Source organism: Anoplopoma fimbria, unplaced genomic scaffold (assembly GCF_027596085.1).
Source record: "Anoplopoma fimbria isolate UVic2021 breed Golden Eagle Sablefish unplaced genomic scaffold, Afim_UVic_2022 Un_contig_8371_pilon_pilon, whole genome shotgun sequence".
NCBI lineage: Eukaryota > Metazoa > Chordata > Actinopteri > Perciformes > Anoplopomatidae > Anoplopoma > Anoplopoma fimbria.
The window spans coordinates 2787-22500 of record NW_026553150.1 but is presented as its reverse complement, the minus strand read 5'-3'; the positions used below and the strand labels follow the sequence as shown (position 1 = coordinate 22500).

At 42.3% G+C, this 19714-nt stretch overlaps 2 protein-coding genes and 1 pseudogene across 2 annotated transcripts in view; 2 read left to right on the top strand and 1 right to left on the bottom strand.

Moving 5' to 3' along the window:
• Nucleotides 1-4102, bottom strand: part of LOC129116356 (neutral ceramidase-like) — an 11481-nt gene extending 7379 nt beyond the window's left edge. The window contains 5 exon segments of the mRNA XM_054627280.1: nucleotides 784-911; nucleotides 1886-2065; nucleotides 3041-3184; nucleotides 3618-3715; nucleotides 3973-4102. Coding sequence (XP_054483255.1) covers nucleotides 784-911; nucleotides 1886-2065; nucleotides 3041-3184; nucleotides 3618-3715; nucleotides 3973-4102 — 680 coding nt within the window.
• A 1099-nt stretch (nucleotides 4103-5201) lies between these two features.
• On the top strand, nucleotides 5202-8005 carry LOC129116355 (microfibril-associated glycoprotein 4-like). The gene is made up of 5 exons (XM_054627279.1): nucleotides 5202-5309; nucleotides 5522-5560; nucleotides 7244-7340; nucleotides 7415-7582; nucleotides 7785-8005. The coding sequence occupies exons 1-5, from the start codon at nucleotides 5202-5204 to the stop codon at nucleotides 8003-8005; spliced, it is 633 nt and encodes a 210-aa protein (XP_054483254.1).
• A 1526-nt stretch (nucleotides 8006-9531) lies between these two features.
• LOC129116354 (microfibril-associated glycoprotein 4-like) lies at nucleotides 9532-14129 on the top strand (annotated as a pseudogene).
• The last annotated feature ends 5585 nt before the right edge of the window (nucleotides 14130-19714 follow it).

Below are 19714 nucleotides of genomic sequence, written 5' to 3'. Positions count from 1 at the left end.
ATAACAACAATCAATAATGGAAGTATAGAAATACTCTGCTCTCTGTCCCAGGTACACACAAATACCTGCTGTATTTATGAACAGTAGATACAAATGATGCAACATAACAAGCATATGAGTAATATTTACATACATGTAAGTATAAATACATATAAACACATGACGTTTACTAATAATTAAGCCTTTATTAGTCCCACAATGGGGAAATTACAACTCTCTGCATTTAACCATCCCGGAGGAGCAGTGGGCTGCTAAGAAGCGCCCGGGGAGCAACTGGGGGTTAGGTGTCTCGCTCAAGGACACCTCGGCATGTTGACTGTAGAGGGGTTCAAACCACCAACCATGTGGTTACGGGACGAGCGCTCTACCTGGTGTGCCACTTACTATCAATATTACTACATTCTCTCTCTGTCGTTGTGTACCTGTCTCTCTCTCTCTCTGTCGTTGTGTACCTGTCTCTCTCTCTCTGTCGTTGTGTACCTGTCTCTCTCTCTCTCTCTGTCGTTGTGTACCTGTCTCTCTCTCTCTCTCTGTCGTTGTGTACCTGTCTCTCTCTCTCTCTCTCTGTCTTTGTGTACCTGTCTCTCTCTCTCTCTCTGTCTTTGTGTACCTGTCTGTCTCTCTCTCTCTCTGTCGTTGTGTACCTGTCTGTCTCTCTCTGACCTGTCTCTCTCTCTCTCTCTGTCTTTGTGTACCTGTCTCTCTCTCTCTCTCTGTCTTTGTGTACCTGTCTGTCTCTCTGTGTCATTGTGTACCTGTCTCTCTCTCTGTGTCGTTGTGTACCTGTCTCTCTCTTCCTCTGGGTTGTTCAGGTACGAGTGAGGACTTCTGTTCAGGCTGCTGTCCTCCAGATCTCCTCTGCTCCTGTAAATCCTGCCCGGCTTTATGTTACCATGGGCTATGTCTATACTCTGGAATATAACAATTATAAATACATGTTACTATGGGCTATGTGTATACTCTGGAAATATAACAATTATGTACATGTTACTATGGGCTATGTCTAAACTCTGGAAATATAACAATTATAAATACATGTTACTATGGGCTATGTCTATACTCTGGAAACAAGGTCATGGTTTCAGATGTACTGTGCTGCTTTATGATGTGTTGGGATGTGTCTATACAATGGAGAGAGAGTATTATATTCTTAAATAGGGAGTCATGTTACTATAGGGTGTGTCTATAGTCTGGAGAGGAGATTGTAGTTTTATGTTACATTGGCTTATGTCAAAAAAAATGTTTATCAACATGTGGTACAGCGGGCTATGTCTATACTCTGGAATCAAAGGTTGTCAATTATGAGTACAACCTAATGGCCTCAGGCTATGTCTATTACATTACATTACATTACAGTCATGTAGCAGAGGCTTTTCTCCAAAGCGACTTACAGTCAGTAGTATGTTACATATCATTCACCCATTCACACACTGATGACAGGCTACCATCAAGGTGCCACCATCAGACTCTAACTAACATTCATCATCAGTCCACACCGATGGCCTTCAGGAGCAACTTGGGGTTAAGTGTCTTGCCCAAGGACACATCGACTGCCAAGCCGGGTATCGAACCACCGACCCTCTGATTGGAGAACTACCTTGCTCTCCACTACGCCACAGCCGCCACGTCTATGTAATGGGACTCTGGTTCACTGAGGAACTTTGAACTTTGGTTCAAACAGTTTGTATGTTAGAGTTCAGACGGGGAATAAACACGCATGTTTATTAGTAAAGAATAATTCACACAAATGCACGCACACACGCACACACACACATACTCACACTCACACACACGCACACACACACTCACACACACACACACACACACACACACACACACACACTCACACACACTCACACTCACACACACACACACACACACACACACCCTTGACGATGCCATTGACAAGCGGTTTGATGGACTCCTTCATGTAGCCTTTACAGCTGATCATAAACAGTGTGTACTGGAAGTACCCGGCCGGTCCACAGTGAGTGTGAGTCCCACTCAGAACCACGTTCTCCTGACGGTAAAGGTCCCCATACTTCACCTGCAGCGCCTGCAGAACCTGCACACATACACACACACCTCATTTCTTTACATTGTTTATTCTTTTGCATTGCACATTTTTCTTAATCACCTCTTTAAAGAAATATATTAGTGTTTTATTTCCAACATGTTATCTGTTTTATTATTATCCATTCATCCATCCATTTTCCGTAACCTGCTTATCCAGTTAAGGGTCTCAGGGTGCTGGAGCCGATCTCAGCTGTCAATGGGTGAAGGCAGGGTTCACCTGGACAGGGTTCACCTGGACAGGGTTCACCTGGACAGGGTTCACCTGGACAGGGTTCACCTGGACAGGTCTCCAGCCTGTCACAGGGCTGACATATAGAGACAAACAACCATTCACACTCACATCCACACCTACGGGCAATTTAGAGTCTTCAATGCACCTAAGCTGCATGTCTTTGGACTGTGGGAGGAAGCCGGAGAACCCGGAGAGAACCCACGCTGACACGGGGAGAACATGCAAACTCCACACAGAAGGTTGTCCAGCCCGGGAACTGAACCCAGGCCCCTCTTGCTGTGAGGCGACAGTGCTAACCACTACACCACCGTGCAGCCTTTTTTATTATTATTATTATTATTATTATTATTATTATTATTATTATTATTGTTGTTGTTGTTGTTGTTGTTGTTGTTGTTATTATCATTGTTATTACTTTAATTTTGCATATAGAGAGACCTGAGTGGAACCACCGTACATATCATATTGTTCTTTGAGGTTGTAAAAGTTGTTTGGATGAAAACAGAAAGATAATTAATAATAATAAAAACATTAACATTAACATAATCTTTGTCGTATTATAAAACTCTGAGGGTCTACTTTTAATATTGATACTTCAGTAAATGTTGCTGTTTATCATTCTGTACTTTATTCTGCCCTGTAACCTGTGATGGAGTATTTTCTTACTGTGGTATTGGATCCTAATAGTATTTCCACTATGTTTGTGTACTTTGTGTATTTGTGCGTGTTCACCTCCAGTCGTAGCCTCTGTGATATCATCCCTACGTCAGCGGTGACGAACACGACTCTCCGCCTCCCGTCATCGATGATGAAGGCTCGGCTGTACAGGCGAGTGTGTATGCCTGCAGCCGTCTGCTGAGGGTTCGCATAACCCATCTAAATGCACACACACACACACACACACACACACACACACACACACACACACACACACACACACACACACACACACACACACACACACATCACAAACACCATTTGATTATCAGAGGCCAATTGTCTCTACTTGGACACCTGGGGGTCGTTATCATCTCTTAGTGAACACCTGGGGGTCAATTATCTCTCTTGGAACACCTGGGGGTCGTTATCATCTTTACATTAACACCTGGGGGTCGTTATACATTAACACCTGGGGGTCGTTATCGTCTTTACATTAACACCTGGGGGTCGTTATCGTCTTTACATTAACACCTGGGGGTCGTTATCGTCTCTACTTGGACACCTGGGGGTCGTTATTGTCTAGTCAGGAGAAGTAGTGTGGCAGGAGTCCTTGTAGGCAGCACTGGGTCCGGTGTGTTCTGGTACTGACCAGAGGGATTTCAGCCGGTGGCCCGGTGCAGTCAGCTCGTCCCACTCCGATCAGGTAAGGTTTGGCCTCTGGACTGGGAGAAAGGGTCAACTTCAGACCTGGACGGACAGCAGAGAAAGGTGCTGGTTCTAAAGAACAGTACTGCTGCTCTTTCAGGTTTTAATGCACAGCTTCATTCTTCAGTTCTTTGCTGATTATTTTCCAAATACTCACAGGTTTGTAGTTTGATTTGATTTAATTTAATATTCATTCCAATATAATCCAAAACTAAATCTGCAAAACTATTTTCCACCATCTTCAGTGTTAAATCAACGGCTTTGATGTTTTGGGTTTGTAATGTGTTTGCAAACCTCACCTGTTTGGGTTTTCCAGGTAGCCATCAGAGTGATCAGTGTCACACTCACCGCCGTCATGAGGACGAACAGGACGGCCAGCGTCGCCTCCAGAGCAGAAGCACCACGACACCGCAGCTTCCTTTCTGCCATGAAACCTGACGGGACAGTCCCGAGTTCAGACGTAAAATGAATCAGAATCCGTTTAAAAAAACAACACCATGGAACTCACCTTCAGATTTAAACCAGGAGACAAAGTGTGTTGGTGTTGAGCGAGTCTGTTCTGAGGTCTGTTTTACGGTTCACATTGGGGCAGTTCAGCTGTTATCTAACCGATAAACAGCCTGCAGGTACTCTCCTCTGACTCCAAAGGTCACCGAGCGTCTTTATAGGTTATAGATTATAGATCACCACTATGGAGAAAACCGATTACATTAGTAATAAATTAATTCAAACTGTTATCAAGCTTATTTGTTTTTGACCTTGAAACAGAACAGCAGTTTATCAAACAGACTCAACTCAACGTTACCCACCAGTCATTTATTAATCTTTAGGATATAAATAAGAGATAGACATCAACATTTTCATCAGATCACTTCAGCAGAAATCTGACCATGAAGGTAAGTTTGTACCTTTATATATCTGACGGTTTGTCTATCAGTAGTTTTAGTATGTTAACAGGTTCAGTGTGAGGATTTAGAATATTGATCTAAAATTCTTTATGATGTTATTTCCGTTTGTAGCACTTAACTCTGTTTACAACTTGACTCCAGGTCTGGATTTACTTTCAGATACCGTCCATATGTTTTAATTGAATAAAAGTGGGTTTATTTTTTCTCCTGGCAGTGTCTCTAAATCTGTATTTCTATAGTTAAAGGTAAAGTCAGTCTCCTGTTCTTCTCCAATGCTCTTTTCCAATAAGTAAATCCAAATTTCGTAAACGCATCAATTTGACGTTTGGACAGAGGAATTAAAAGCCTGTGTCTAGTTTTACAGAGTTTTCTAGCTGTGCCTGTAAGCGACGCTAACTCAGGTTAAACCAAGGAGGACTCTGGATGAATACACACATTGGTTAATCAGCGAGGCACATTTTGTTTTAAAACCACGGCGGGTTTCATGCTTTGGCTGCAGAGATCAAACTCAGAAATGTTCAAATGTTGAACCGTGTTTTTAATAAGACATGAAGACAACGTGTCCTCTGTTCCAGCCGGTATCAGTCGTGCTCCTCCTGGCTCCGGTGTTGACCAGCTGCATGGCTCTGGTCATGCCGCTGGACTGCAGTGACATCCATAATAATGACAACAGCCGACCCAGCGGAGTGTACACCATCTATCCCATCGGATCCACGTCTGCTGTCCAGGTACACGTCGTCCTCTCCGGGACGCAGGTCCACCTTCAAATGATCTCAGTGTTCAACATGAGAAGACACAAGTTCTGACTGAAGCTTCTGATACAACAGATACAAGTAGTATAGTAGTACAATAGTACTAGAACAGGTTGTAGCACATATGGATGTATTCAATATTTCCAGATGCATCAGATGTATTAATGAGTGTGTGTGTTTGTGTGTAGGTGTACTGTGACATGGTCTCTCAAGAAGGACGCTGGACGGTGAGTGTTTACCTCGGGTTCTAAATCTAAAGGTCCTGACTCTAATCCTTCATACTGCACAAACCGTCCCATTGAGCCCTGAAGCTCACGTTCTGATGGAGCAAACAGAACCACATCATCTGCATAGAGAGAGACACAATTCTGAGGTCCCCAAACAGGAAACCCTCCTCCCCCCAGCTGTCCCTTGAGATCCTGTCCATGAACATCAGGATCAGGATCAGACGAGGGACGACCCCGCCACCATGCTACCGTTGGATCTCAGGCCTCGCTGTCATGATGCTTGATTTGAGCATCAGTTTGTCAGTTGTGACCAGAACAGACGAGTCCAGGGGCTGATTATGTGTTGTTATGTGAAGCGTCAGAGGGAAACACATTCATAGTGACGGTGAAGCAGCACTCTATCCAGCTCTGTCAAAGGAGCATTTCAACATCAATTCAATTCAATTTATTTTATATAGCCAAAATCACAAATTAGCCTCAGAGGGTTTACAATCTGTACACATGTGACATCCTCTGTCCTTACACCCTCACATCCTCTGTCCTTACACCCTCACCTCCTCTGTCCTTAGACCCTCACCTTATCCTCTGTCCTTAGACCCTCACATCCTCACATCCTCTGTCCTTAGACCCTCACATCCTCTGTCCTTACACCCTCACATCCTCTGTCCTTAGACCCTCACATCCTCTGTCCTTACACCCTCACATCCTCTGTCCTTCCCCTCACATCCTCTGTCCTTAGACCCTCACATCCTCTGTCCTTATCCTCTGTCCTTACACCCTCACATCCTCTGTCCTTACACCCTCACCTCCTCTGTCCTTACACCCTCACATCCTCTGTCCTTACACCCTCACATCCTCTGTCCTTACACCCTCACATCCTCTGTCCTTCCCTCACATCCTCTGTCCTTACCCTCACATCCTCTGTCCTTACATCCTCTGTCCTTACACCCTACATCCTCTGTCCTCCCCTCACATCCTCTGTCCTTAGTCCCTCACACCCTCACCTCCTCTGTCCTTACACCCTCACATCCTCTGTCCTTACACCCTCACATCCTCTGTCCTTCCCTCACATCGGCACAGGAAAAACTCCCCTAAAAACCTTTAACAGGCAGAAAAAAGGAAGAAACCTCTGGGAGAACGACAGAGGAGGGATCCTTCTCCAGGATGGACAGAAGTCAATAGATGTCATGTGACCAGAATGAACAGCATAACAGAGATACAACACATTCAATGTATATGACATAAATGATTCATATAATCACAGTAGTAAGCGGAGTAACAAAGGAAAACATTAAGACTACTCATAATAACAGCAGCAGAATTTTATTAATGATATACGGAAAAGTATTAGTAATGTGACTAGTAATAATAATGATAGTAGCAGTTGGTGGCAGCCGCGTCACAGCAGGAGACACGACTACAGTCCAGGAACCACAACGACTAATGGAAACCTGTGAGGCGACATCACATATTCTGTACTTAACAGAAGTAGAAATAAAACGTTTGCAGGTATTTAATGACCAACGGCTGGCTGACTGAACGAGGTTCTACCACCCTCCAATGAGAACAACAGCAATGCATCTGAATACAGACTTACCACTGGTTCAAACCTCGATGTCTGGGAACTTGAGCCGTCAGATATCTTGTGTGTTCAGCTCGTTAACCCTCCATCCCGTCCCCCAGGTGTTCCAGAGGAGGATGGACGGCTCGGTGAACTTCTACAGGCCCTGGGATCAATACAAGTTTGGCTTCGGTAGTGCAGCAGGAGAGTACTGGCTCGGTGAGAAATGGAACCAAAGCAACGGTCGTGACTTCATGATGTCTCCATGTGTTCATGAGTGCGTTTGTTTTCAGGGCTTGAGACTCTCTTCCACCTGACGCTGAGGAAACGGTATGAGCTGCTGGTCGACATGGAGGACTTCAGTGGAAACACAGTGTCCGCTCGTTACTCCTCGTTCTCCATCGACCCAGAGTCCTCCGGATACACACTGCATGTGTCTGGATTCACTGATGGAGGGGCAGGTGAGTCAGTGGGAGCTGAAGTCTTTCTATGTGTTCTGATATTCAGGAGATGATCTGAAGACTGGCTGAAGGAATGCTCTTATATTGGAGGATATGGGCCGTCCTCGTGCTCAGGACTGACTGATAAAGAACTATAAGCAAATACAGTTTAAAACAGATACCACTATTAGTTGTAGCATGATGTTCTCATTTTACTCTGTAGGAGACTCCCTGAGTTCTCACAGCGGGCAGAAGTTCTCCACCTTCGACAAAGACCAAGACTCGTATGCAGGGAACTGTGCCAGACTATACTTGGGGGCATTCTGGTACAGTAGCTGTCACTATACAAACCCCAACGGGGTTTATCGTTGGGGGGCTGACAACACTCTCTATGCTGTTGGAGTTGATTGGTACCATTGGAAGGGTCATGACGACATCCTGTAGACCATCAGCATGAAGATTGGTCCGGTTCACTAGTTCAGGACCAACGTACAGCAGAACATCAGCTGATCTCTGTTCATTTCATTCTCATTAAACATTTAATCTAACAAATTATCTTGTGTTCCTGAAACTGGGCACAAAAAAACAAACTGATGGCTTTTATGAAGAGAAACGTTAGGAATTAGTCCAGTTTGACTCAGGCAAAAAGAAGCCCTTAAGGATATTAAGATCTGTTTGTTTGTTTTTTTGGCAAACTAGGTGCCAGTTCATAACCGGGTCAGTAAATGTGTCCAGCGCTACCAGCCGGACATCCGGAGGAGGATCCTGCTTCTACAACAACTCATTCTGCAGAAAGTAGAACGTCAAATATTCATATAAAGGTTCTGCTCTGTAGAACTTATTTTACTTTGCTATCCGGCCGTCTTAGTATGATCTGTTATGTCAGCATTGCGACAAAGAATTTTGAAAACCAGGACATTTAAGTGTTTTACAGATGGTCAGGAGTCTGGATAGCCAGCTTGAAACTGGGACAATACTGGACAAACAGGGACAAAACTGGACAAACAGGGACAACACTGGACAAATCGGACAAACTGGGATAATGCCATACCAAAGTATGAATTTTCACGGTGTTTCTTATGTCACACCATGCTGTTGTTTTAAAGCTTTAAATCTTCACAAGGTTTTTAATTTCCTTGATTGACAATCGTCTCGTTCTACAAAAACATCGGCAGAAAAACAAACTCAGTTTATTATTACAAACTTGAATTCCATAGAAGAAGAACAGGAACTACAGGAGGATTTGGAGTGGAAGATAAACACTCAGATACAATATTGTTTTAAACTAAATACACACTTATTATGTGTCTTCATTGAATGTGTCTTCATTGGGAGCGTCTTTCTAAACGCTTCGTCTCCTCTGACACCACAGAGCCTTCTGCAGATATTACTGCCGATGTGAATAACAATCTTACTGTATTTACGTTTACCCTTAGCCAGCAGTTTTAAGTGGGACTCAATGTCGCCCGCTCTGGCCTCGGGGACGCAAGTAACTATGGCCCCTGTCTTCACTAACTTCACGTTTACATATATGTATGTATGTATGTATGTATGTATGTATGTATGTATGTATGTATGTATGTATGTATGTATGTATGTATGTATTAAATTAAAGGTAAAGTATGAATTTTCACGGTGTTTCTTATGTCACACCATGCTTTTTTTAATTTCCTTGATTGACAATCGTGTCGTTCTACAAAAACATCGACAGAAAAACAAACTCAGTTTATTATTACAAACTTGAATTCCATAGAAGAAGAACAGGAACTACAGGAGGATTTGGAGTGGAAGATAAACACTCAGATAAATGATAAAACACATGATACGTGTGTTTTAAACTAAATACACAGTTATCACGTGTCTTCATTGGGAGCGTCTTTCTAAACGCTTCGTCTCCTCTGACACCACAGAGCCTTCTGCAGATAAAAGCAGCGACAGACTGAAGGAGAAGCAGCAGTTTGTTCCTCTGAAGCCACAAAGTCTCTTCACTTTACCTGCAGGTGAGTTCAGACAGGTAAAGAATCCAACCAGGAGACTTTACACACATCTGACAAAGCTATCTGAGATATTGCTTTTTTGGTGATTTTTTCCTTTATTGATATTTTTTGAATTACAACAAGTTGAGCTGACCTTTTTAACATTGCAATAGATTTAAATTATATTTCAAAATTGCATGTTTAATAGTTTTCATGCAAAGATTCTTGGCTCTGAAATGCAGATCCCAATGTTCTGATTGCATGAAAAAATGTTTTGCAAAAGTTAGATTTTAAGAAACAGCAACATATTGAATCATGATATTGCATCACCGATTGACAGCCAGACTGTAAGGTAATATTAGTGCTTGAACATGGTTTCATTTGTATCATTACCATCAGTGGTAATCATCTTATTGTATTTTCAGAGCATCAGACGGGTCCAACATCGTTTCAGCAGAAATCTGACAATGAAGGTAAGGGTAACTGATATTTTACAGAACGTTTGTGATATCAATAGATTAGAAGGTCGCTACAGATGATTACTATCATTTAGCCCCACCTCTCCTTACTCTGAGAGCTGACTTTGTCCACATCACCATGACAACACGTTCTACAAACAAACTCGTCTGATACCGACGCCGCTCAGAGCTTCAACTGTAAACACATCAGAGTCTTCATGAGACTATCAGAGAAACATACGTAGTTTAAAGAGAGACAGTCAAACAAACACAGGACTTTCACAGGAGACCGCTGTTCATGTCCCTTTTAAAACATAGTCAACGTTCACAACTTCCTGACTTTAAAAAGACAGTTATGTAACAAATGTTTTGTTTTTTTCTAGACCTAACCAAGTAGTTCTGTTAACCTAAAAAGTAAGCAAAGCTAAAGTTTATTTTGAAAAGATACCATCCATGTAACAAGTAGAAACTTCAGACGCCTCCCTGACTCGTCCCAAACGGACACCAGTTTGAAGCAAACGTCGTATTTGACGAGTTAAGAGGGAGAACATGTCAGAAGCCAAACTGTTAAAACAGAAAGTAAAATCCAAACCTGTTCCAGCTGGGTTCAGTCGTCCTCCTCCTTCTGGCTCCGCTGTCGACCAGCTGCTACGATCTCTTCCAAACGCCGGACTGCAGCGACATCCATCATCAAGACAACAGCCTCCCCAGTGGAGAGTACACCATCTATCCCGCTGGAGAGAGGTCTGCTGTCCAGGTACGCTTCACCTTCACATTTACACCACAAAGTTTTTGCCTTTTGAGATGAGTCAGATTAGATGAACTTCCTGGTGGCTACTTATGGTCCACAGACTGTTTATAAGAAGTGGACGTAGTCATGGGGACGTCATTAATTGGTTTGTGGATGTTTTAAGCCTCGAGTTTGGTAATTAAGCTGTTGCCATGTTGTTCTTTCTGCAACCAGTGAACAGGAAGTGAGCATATTAGGACTGAGGAGGAGTGACGTAGAGACGCCGTATACGTCATACGTAGACCTGTCAATCAGTGTGTAGCCCCGCCCTAAAGCATCCCCTGCTTTATGGTCTGTTTGACTCTAAATGGAGCATCGTTTACTAAATGAACATCATGCTGTATTGAAGAAGACTTGAAACTAGAGATTGAGACCATAAACTCATGTTTACAATGTTTACTGAGGGAATAAATCAAGAGAGAAGTAGAGTCATTTTCTCATAGACTTCTATACAACCAGAGGAGTCGCCCCCTGGTGGACAGGAGAGAGAATGCATGTTTTAAGCACTTCCTCATTGGTTTCAATGAGCAGAACCGAGGAGGTCTGGTCTGGACCGCGATCAGTTTTAGCTCATGGAAAAGGATTCAAGTTCACATGTAAACAGATTTACTGATGACTGTGTTTGTGTGTAGGCGTACTGTGACATGAAGTCAGAAGGAGGAGGATGGACGGTGAGTATTTACCGGAAGTATGAGCACACTATGAGCACTTCCTTGCTGGACCTACACAATAAATCACATAAAACCTTGTTTTTACTGGTATAACCCCCCAGGTAATCCAGAGGAGGATGGACGGCTCGGTGAACTTCTACCGGCCCTGGGATCAATACAAGCTCGGCTTCGGTAGCGCAGTAGGAGAGCACTGGCTCGGTGAGAAATTAAAACAAACTAACAGTCATGACTTCATGCTCAGCCTCAACGGGAAGGTGTAGTCCAGGGTGCTTGAAAAGAAGCTCAGACCGATTGTTGTCTAAAAGGTCCAGCTGAGTTGGTTCAACATCTGATCAGGATCCTCCTGGACGCATCCTTTTAGAGGTTTTCTGGGCACGTCCAACTGGTAAGAGGCCCTGTAGACCCAGAACATGCTGGAGGGTTTATATACCTCGTCTGGTCTATGAACACCTCGGTGTTCCCCAGGAAGAGCAGGAGAACATTGCTGGGGAAAGGTTTGCTAGAATACCTTGATAAGCTGCTGAAGATGATGAATGGATTCATGACTTCTTGAGACTCACTGTTCACAAAGTACAACCATTAAACTCCAGAAATGGGGCAGCGACCAAATGATTTGACTGAAGTTTTTGGATTTTTTTGTTCTTTTCCTGAATTTAAATGTCAGAGTTTTATTGAATAAGTTGGAAAATGTTAAACTGTGGCCAGTGTGTACACATTTATAAATGTGTGTGTATTTGTGTGTGCGCAGGTCTTGACAACATCCACTACCTGACGCACAACAAAAAATATGAGCTGCTGGTCGAGATGGAGGACTTCGATGGGAAAAAAGTGTTTGCTCGCTACTCTCAGTTCTCCGTCGGTGCAGAGTGTGACGGGTTTGTACTGAAAGTATCTGGATTCACCAACGGAGGTGCAGGTGAGTGAAACAAAAATGTTCTTTTGGGGGCATAAAAAATGTTAGTGTTAATCTGAACCCTATGAATTTAAATATTAATAATTCAGAGCGCTAACCGTCATCAACTCTCAATCATAGCAGCTTTGCTTTAGATGAGAGTTTCCAGTGTTGCTCAGCCGGTCATTTCTTCACGGCTCTCCAGTGAGATGATCAGGGCGTAATTTACCAGGTAGAGGCAGACAGAGAGCTGGGGTCCTCGGCTGGTCTCGGGATACCCTCCACATTGGGACTGGCAAAAGTCTTTCAAGCCGAGAGCCTACTGGTGAAAAAGTAGTTTGGGAAAGCTGAATAGTGGTATGCTTAAGTCTTGATCTATGTGTGAACAGTCATCGTTTAAGACACGACAAAAACAAAATTAAATTTACAAACTATAATCTTGTCTAAAAACAAAACTGATCTGTGGAGAGATCCAGCGGTGCGTGTACAAGTAGTTCTGTTAGCTGTTAGCCAAACACCGTCCAAAACGACACAAGTAAGCAAACTGTTTCCTCCACAAGGTCTCTGGTCTCAGAGCAGCGTCTGGAGGTGATGCACTCAGCTGTGTTTTCACTAGCAGCCGTTAAGAGTAGTGAGCGTGAGAAAGTGTGAGTCAACTCAACCACAAGAGGTCCTTGAGCATGAAGTCCGAACTGGACTCAGAATACCATGTTTGAACCGTCACTCAGTCACAGATGCAGGATTAAAAAGGATAGAAACAAAACAACATTTAAATACAACATTAAAGAATTCCGTTTCAGGACAAGTACATTCAGAGCTCCCATGATCCTTAATCCTGCTCTTAAAATCTTGCATGCTTATAAAATAATCTAGTCTAAGAGGCCTCTTGTAGCTCACACACAGAAGACTTTAAAAGCACTTGCACCTAGAGCCGTCCACGTTGCTAGGGATGTGAACATAATTTGGCTGCATGATCAGGTCAGTAGAGGTCAGTAGAGTTAACAGAGATAAGGAGTCAGTTTGTGTAATATGGACAAAATGTTAAAACATCCAATCCATGAGAACGGTCTCTTGGGAAGTTTATTAAAACCTCCAAATCCCAAACACGACTGGTATCATCAGTCCATCGGACAGAAGACTGCAGAAGTTCAGCTTTTATTTAAAGTTAATGCTGATTTACAACACTGTGGTTCTTATATGTGTTTCTGTAGGAGACTCCCTGAGTTATCACAGCGGGCAGAAGTTCTCCACCTTCGACAAAGACCAAGACTCGTATGCAGGGAACTGTGCCAAAAGATTCTTGGGGGGTTCTGGTACAATACCTGTCACAGTTCAAACCCCAATGGGGTTTATCGTTGGGGGGCTGACAACACTCTCTATGCTGTTGGAGTTTCTTGGAAGCTTTGGAAGGGTCATGACTACTCCCTGAAGGCCATCAGCATGAAGATCCGTCCTGTGCACTAGTTCAGGACCAACGTTCAGCAGAATATCAGATGATCTCCTGTGATTTCTTTCTCTTTCTCTCATTAAACATGTAATCTCACTGTAGGCCTTATGTTCCTGAAACTGATCAACAGCACAAGAAAACCTGCTGATGTTTGAAATGTTTGTTGCCATCTCAAATAGAAAAACATTTATAGAATCACTGCAGTAACTGCTGAAACCATTTTAAAAGAGCAAAACGTGGAGTATAAAGTATAAAACCATGTTTCAGTCTAGGACAGTTGGTTGTTTGGTGGAGGTTTGAAACCCTGATGTGAATCATTATCTAATGTATGACAATAAATGACAACTGAGCAGAGAGCTGATGTGATGTCTTCACTTTGTCTGGATTCTGGACTCACCTGAAATCAGGTAGCTTGTCTAGCATCAGCTGAACAAAAGCAACAGATGGAGCAGAACCAACAGCTACATAAATGAATCGTATTTAATATTCAAGGTTGAAACGTTACATGAAAATAAACAGAAAATAAAACAGGGTTGTTTCCTCAGACTGTATCACCATGTCATTACATTACATTACATTACATTACAGTCATTTAGCAGACGCTTTTATCCAAAGCCACTTACAGGAAGTGTATTCAACATAGGTATTCAAGAGAACTACTAGTCACCAGAAGTCATAAGTGCATCTCCTTTCTTACACAAGCATCTAAGAGCATAAACCAGAGCATAAGTACAGTGCAGAGGCAAATTACTACGAAAACAATAAGTGCAACAAACTAATACGAATACAATAAGTGCTCAGAGGAAGGCACAGGTAGTACTTCTTTATCTGGTAGTACTTCTTGAAGAGGTGAGGTTAAAGATGGGCACTCTTCATGGCCTGGAGATAGGAAGGAGCTGTTCCTCTCACTGCCCTGTAGGCTAGCACCAGAGTCTGTAGCTGGATGCTCTTACAGGGAGCCAGTGTAGAGAACGGAGAAGGGAAGTTGTGTGGGAGAACTTGGGTCATTGAACACCAGACGAGCTGCAGCTTTCTGGACGAGCTCCAGAGGTCTGATGGCCGACGCCGGGGCTCAAGTAGTGAGTTGCAGTAGTCCAGGCGGGAGATGACCAGAGCCTGTAGAGCACCTGCACCGTCTCCTCAGGGAGGAAGGGGAGAATCCTCCTGATGTTGTAGAGGAGGAATCTGCAGGAGCGTGTGACCGATGCAATGTTTGCTGAGAGCGACAGTTGGTCGTCCAGGGTCACACCCAGATTCCTCACAGTCCCAGTTGGCGTCACCACGGCATCATCAATGGTGATGGACAGGTCTCAGCGGGCAACCCTTCCCCGGGAGGAACAGTAGCTCGGTTTTGTCCAGGTTGAGCTTCAGGTGGTGTGTCGCCATCCACCTCGAGATGTCAGCCAAGCACGCAGCAATGCGTGCCTCCACTTGGGTGTCACCGGGGGAAATGACAAGACCAGCTGGGTGTCATCGGCATAACAATGGTAAGAGAAGTCATGCGAGCGAATAACAGAACCCAGAGATGTTGTGTAGAGCGAGAAGAGAAGGGGGCCCAGAACTGAACCTTGTGGAACCCCCGTAGTCAGCATGCATGGTTCTGACACGGCCCCCTCCATGTCACCTGGTAGGATCGGCCTGTCAGGTAGGATGCAAACAGGGAGAGTGCAGAGCCTGAGACGCCCATCCCCTCGAGGGTGGAGAGGAGGATCTGGTGGTTCACCGTGTCAAACGCCGCTGACAGGTCCAGGAGAATCAGGACAGAGGAGAGAGAGTTCGCTCTCGCAGCGTGAAGCGACTCTGTCACCGCAAGGAGGGCCGTCTCTGACTAGTGACCCACCTTCAACCCGGACTGGTGGGGGTCCAAGAGGTTGTTCTGGTGGAGGTAGGAAGACAGTTGTTTAGAGACAGCACGTTCAAGTGATTTATGTATATATTTATATGTGTATATATATGTATTTATATATGTATATGTATTTATATATGTATATTTATTTATATACGTATATATTTATGTATTTATATATGTATATATATATGTATTTATATTTGTATATATATGTATATATTGTAGTATCCGGGAATGAAGAATGCGCCGGGATTCCGAGAAAACACGAGGCAATGGTTTGTTTAAGCCGACTTCGGCGTTTATTTTAGTTATCAGACAGGACAAGGGTATGCTTGGGTCTCCGTGAGCCTCTAGCCTCTGCAGTCCATGCGTGTCTCTGCCTCTCTTATAGTGGCTCCGGGCCTTCCTCCTCCCAGCCGCCAGGTGTTCCCCATCCCGCTGATTGGGGGAAGGACCCGGTGCTCTCCGTCGCCGGCTGGTGGGTGGGGGTGGTACACCCCGTCCTTCACGGTCCCACGGGACCGTTCAGGCCGAGGCTTCAGGGGCGGGATGCCACACTATATATATTTATATTTATATATGTATATATATATAGATGTATTTATATATTTATATATGTATATATATAGATGTATTTATATATATTTATATATGTATATGTATATAGATGTATTTATATATATATATTTGTATATGTGTATTTATATATATATACGTGTGTGTGTGTAAAAACATATAGTCTTTAAACTGTGAGAAACAACAATTTCACAGGGAAACGTACATTTGGGGGATTTTAATAGTCAAAGACTCAAGTTAGGTATTAGATATTTTTCTAAGAGGAAAAGTGTTAGCTAAGTAGCAAATGTATTTATTATTATAATAAAGAATGAAGTTAAAATTATTTCTGGAATCACGAACCATCTTAAAAGTTTGGGTTGTGTTTTAGATGTCAGTTCTGTTTCACGGAAACTATAATCTGATGGATCTATAGAAGATATATCGTCTCTCTTCTGTTAATCACGCTTCCTGTTTTATCTCCTCATCAGCTGCATGTGTTTTCTCTCTGACAGGAAGCGGTCGACAGTCTCCAGTTTCTCTGTTTCTGCAGAGATGCTGCAGCTCCTTCTCGGCCCTTCACTGGGTCTGAGCGTCGCCAGTCTATGACGTAAACCTGTGCTGACGTCATAGACTCCCCCTTACCTACTGTTGCTGCTGTAAAATGGTGAATAAATGGTTTTGAGCAAAATGACACGTTTCACCATCAGAATATGATCAATTCGGTCCGATAACATTTGGAAAGTCAAGACAAGGCCACACATCTGAATTATTTATCCCCATTCAAGTTCATTTAGGGCCAAAAGGAAGAATCCTGGGTGCATGCTCTGCCCACAGAACCTGTGCCTGTTCATATGCAAACAACTCTCACCAATGACGAGGCAGGTGTAAATAAATAAGAAATAAATGTGAGGAAGACGACGAAAAAAGGTCAAAGTCGATATTTCATAATCTGGTTAAATAAATTCAGTGAATATATCCTTTAATATGAGGTTTATCAGTGGCATCACTTCTGAGAAGCTGCTCATCAGAAAACTGATAACGAGATAAAAGATAAAAAACAGGAAGCTGAACATTTCATAAGCAGAGGAGCAGAAGAAGAGTCCGACAGACGGGCAGAGACAGACAACCTACCTGGACATGGATCACCTGCTGATGCTTCTGATGCTGCTGTGGAGCTCAGGTAGGAGTCTGTTTGAATGAAGAAGGTGTGGAAAGTGCAAAACCTCAGTGTAGAAATACTGAATTAAAGTCATAGTGATGCATTCAAAACCTCAGTGTCGAAATACTGAATTAAAGTATGTATGTATGTATTTCTGCATTTTCTGCTAAACTTGCGAGACAGGTTCTGAGTCAGAAAGAAATTGATTTGCTGGAAGGTGACTGGATTCTGTTATTTTAACCTTAAATTTGTCAAACTTAACATTACTATTCAGACCTACTTATGTACTTAAGTTAAGAATACTTAAAATATTAAATTGGAGAAACTTGAAATGGTGTGTTCTTATATATTGGAAACATACACCAGCAGCACTGAACATTTTTGTTGAGGGAACCTTACTTTAAACTTAAAATGTTTTGTTACTCAATTTCACTGCCGTTAGTTGAGTATACTCCAAAATATTTGCAATGTAGCCTTCATTTTTATTCAATTAGAAATATACACGGTTTTGTTCGGAAAAGCCAATAGTTAAAGAAAACAAAATCATCCTCAAACACGAAATGTTTAATAACAATTAGGAAAAGTTTGCTTGTAAAACAATATGCGTCTGTCAATTTCTGTGTCAACATTTGAATAGTATACAGCAGAGGCTCAATATACATAAAAATCTATATTGCCAGAACCCATTTAAATCAAATGACAGCAACTAAAGTTTTGTCATGTAAAAACTTAATCAAAACAAAAACAACATGTGTCTGCATGGCACTATGTGGCAGTAACAACAATAAACAAAAACAAATCTTAAATTATAATACACCTAAAGTGCAGGACCAGAAATGGATAGTTCAGCTGTACTATACAAAGTAAAAGGTGAATAATAAACTTAATAAACATATAATACTTAAGAATGTTCTTAAGTTAAGAACACTTAAGGAGACATTAGCCTAAATCAAGCAGTGAAAAAAAACAGCACTGACCAAAGGTGCCATGGATAAAACATTAAAGTACTTTACACCAAAATGTGTGTAGTTACTAGACAACATATTGGGAACGAATCAGGAACAACCTGATTGTTGATGAGTCTTTAAGAAATACTTCCAAAATAACTTTATATTCACCATTGTGTGTTATCCTAATCCTATATGAACTGACAATAAGAAAAAAAATCAACAACAGTATGTGGCCTGCCAACAAAGTGAAAACTGAAGTAGCTTAAGAACTGTTAATAAGATGCAAAAACAACCATTTACCACAAGTTATGCTTTCTAGAGCATACACGGTACCAATGCTGGTACAAATATTCTTTCATTATGGCCACAGTTCAATATGAACATTTCAACAATTCTACAAATATTCGTCGCACTGAACAATGAATACAATGAACATTGGCCTTTAGAAACTTTATTGACCATTTTGGTCAACTCATACCATCCGCATTTGGTCAGGTTAACGACATTTCAGTCCCTAATGTAAATCTAGCCAAGATCATAGGCTTTTTAACATGCCAGGCTACTTCAGCAAATTGTTCTTTAAGGCCTGAACCCGGGCAGAGCACTGGGTCCCAAAGTTCATGAACACCTTTTGAATGACCTCAAAGGTGTACCTTAAGTCCTTCGGATAATCCAGGTTCAGAGCATAAATTAGTCCAAACAGAAGGGCAAATGCAGTTGGGAAGTCGCATAAATCATCCAGGACAATCCGCTCCTCAACAACCAAGGCAATGCTTATAGTTGTTGGACTTGAGCGGACCGTCCCAACGTCATCTTCAACCACTGTGAGTATTCCAAGTGCAACTCCCTTGACACAAATTTCCTCCGGGTCTGTATTCTACAGAAAAACAAGCATACAGAGACTATAATAAATATTCACCCCCTCTTTAAGGTTTTCATTTTTTTCCTCCCATTCCCTAACAATACAATTTAAAAGTAAAAAAACATTTATTTATTTTTTTGCTGCAGATTTAAAAAAAAAATAATAATAATATATATATACACCATTGAGAAAGTGATCGATGACAAGTTGGCATTTGTGTTTTCTTGCTCAATGTGAGACCTTAATGACATTACACATTAGTCTTACCAGACATGTCTTCAGAAAGCCGTCCGGCTTGTCCCTCACGAAGAAAGGTAGACCTTTTAGAGCTGCAGTCTTTCTATGTGCAAGCACATCTGTTGTCTGAAAAATACAAAATGAAGATTAAAAATATCATATTGCCTAAATAAAATCGTTTGTCTCACACCTTTACCCAATTGACAATTATAATGCAAAAATTCAATGTAAACTATAAAAGACGTCCAGCATGTATTTTTGTAGTTCTTAAAAGTGGAAAGTAGCAACCACATCATATTTAGCA

Bases quoted from the DNA above. Each gene is read 5' to 3' on its own strand.
- LOC129116355 (XM_054627279.1), top strand. From the start codon at position 5,202: ATGGCTCTGGTCATGCCGCTGGACTGCAGTGACATCCATAATAATGAC. The intron at 5,310-5,521 runs GTACACGTCGTC...GTTTGTGTGTAG, and splicing joins GATCCACGTCTGCTGTCCAG to GTGTACTGTGACATGGTCTC. The intron at 5,561-7,243 runs GTGAGTGTTTAC...CCCGTCCCCCAG, and splicing joins CTCAAGAAGGACGCTGGACG to GTGTTCCAGAGGAGGATGGA.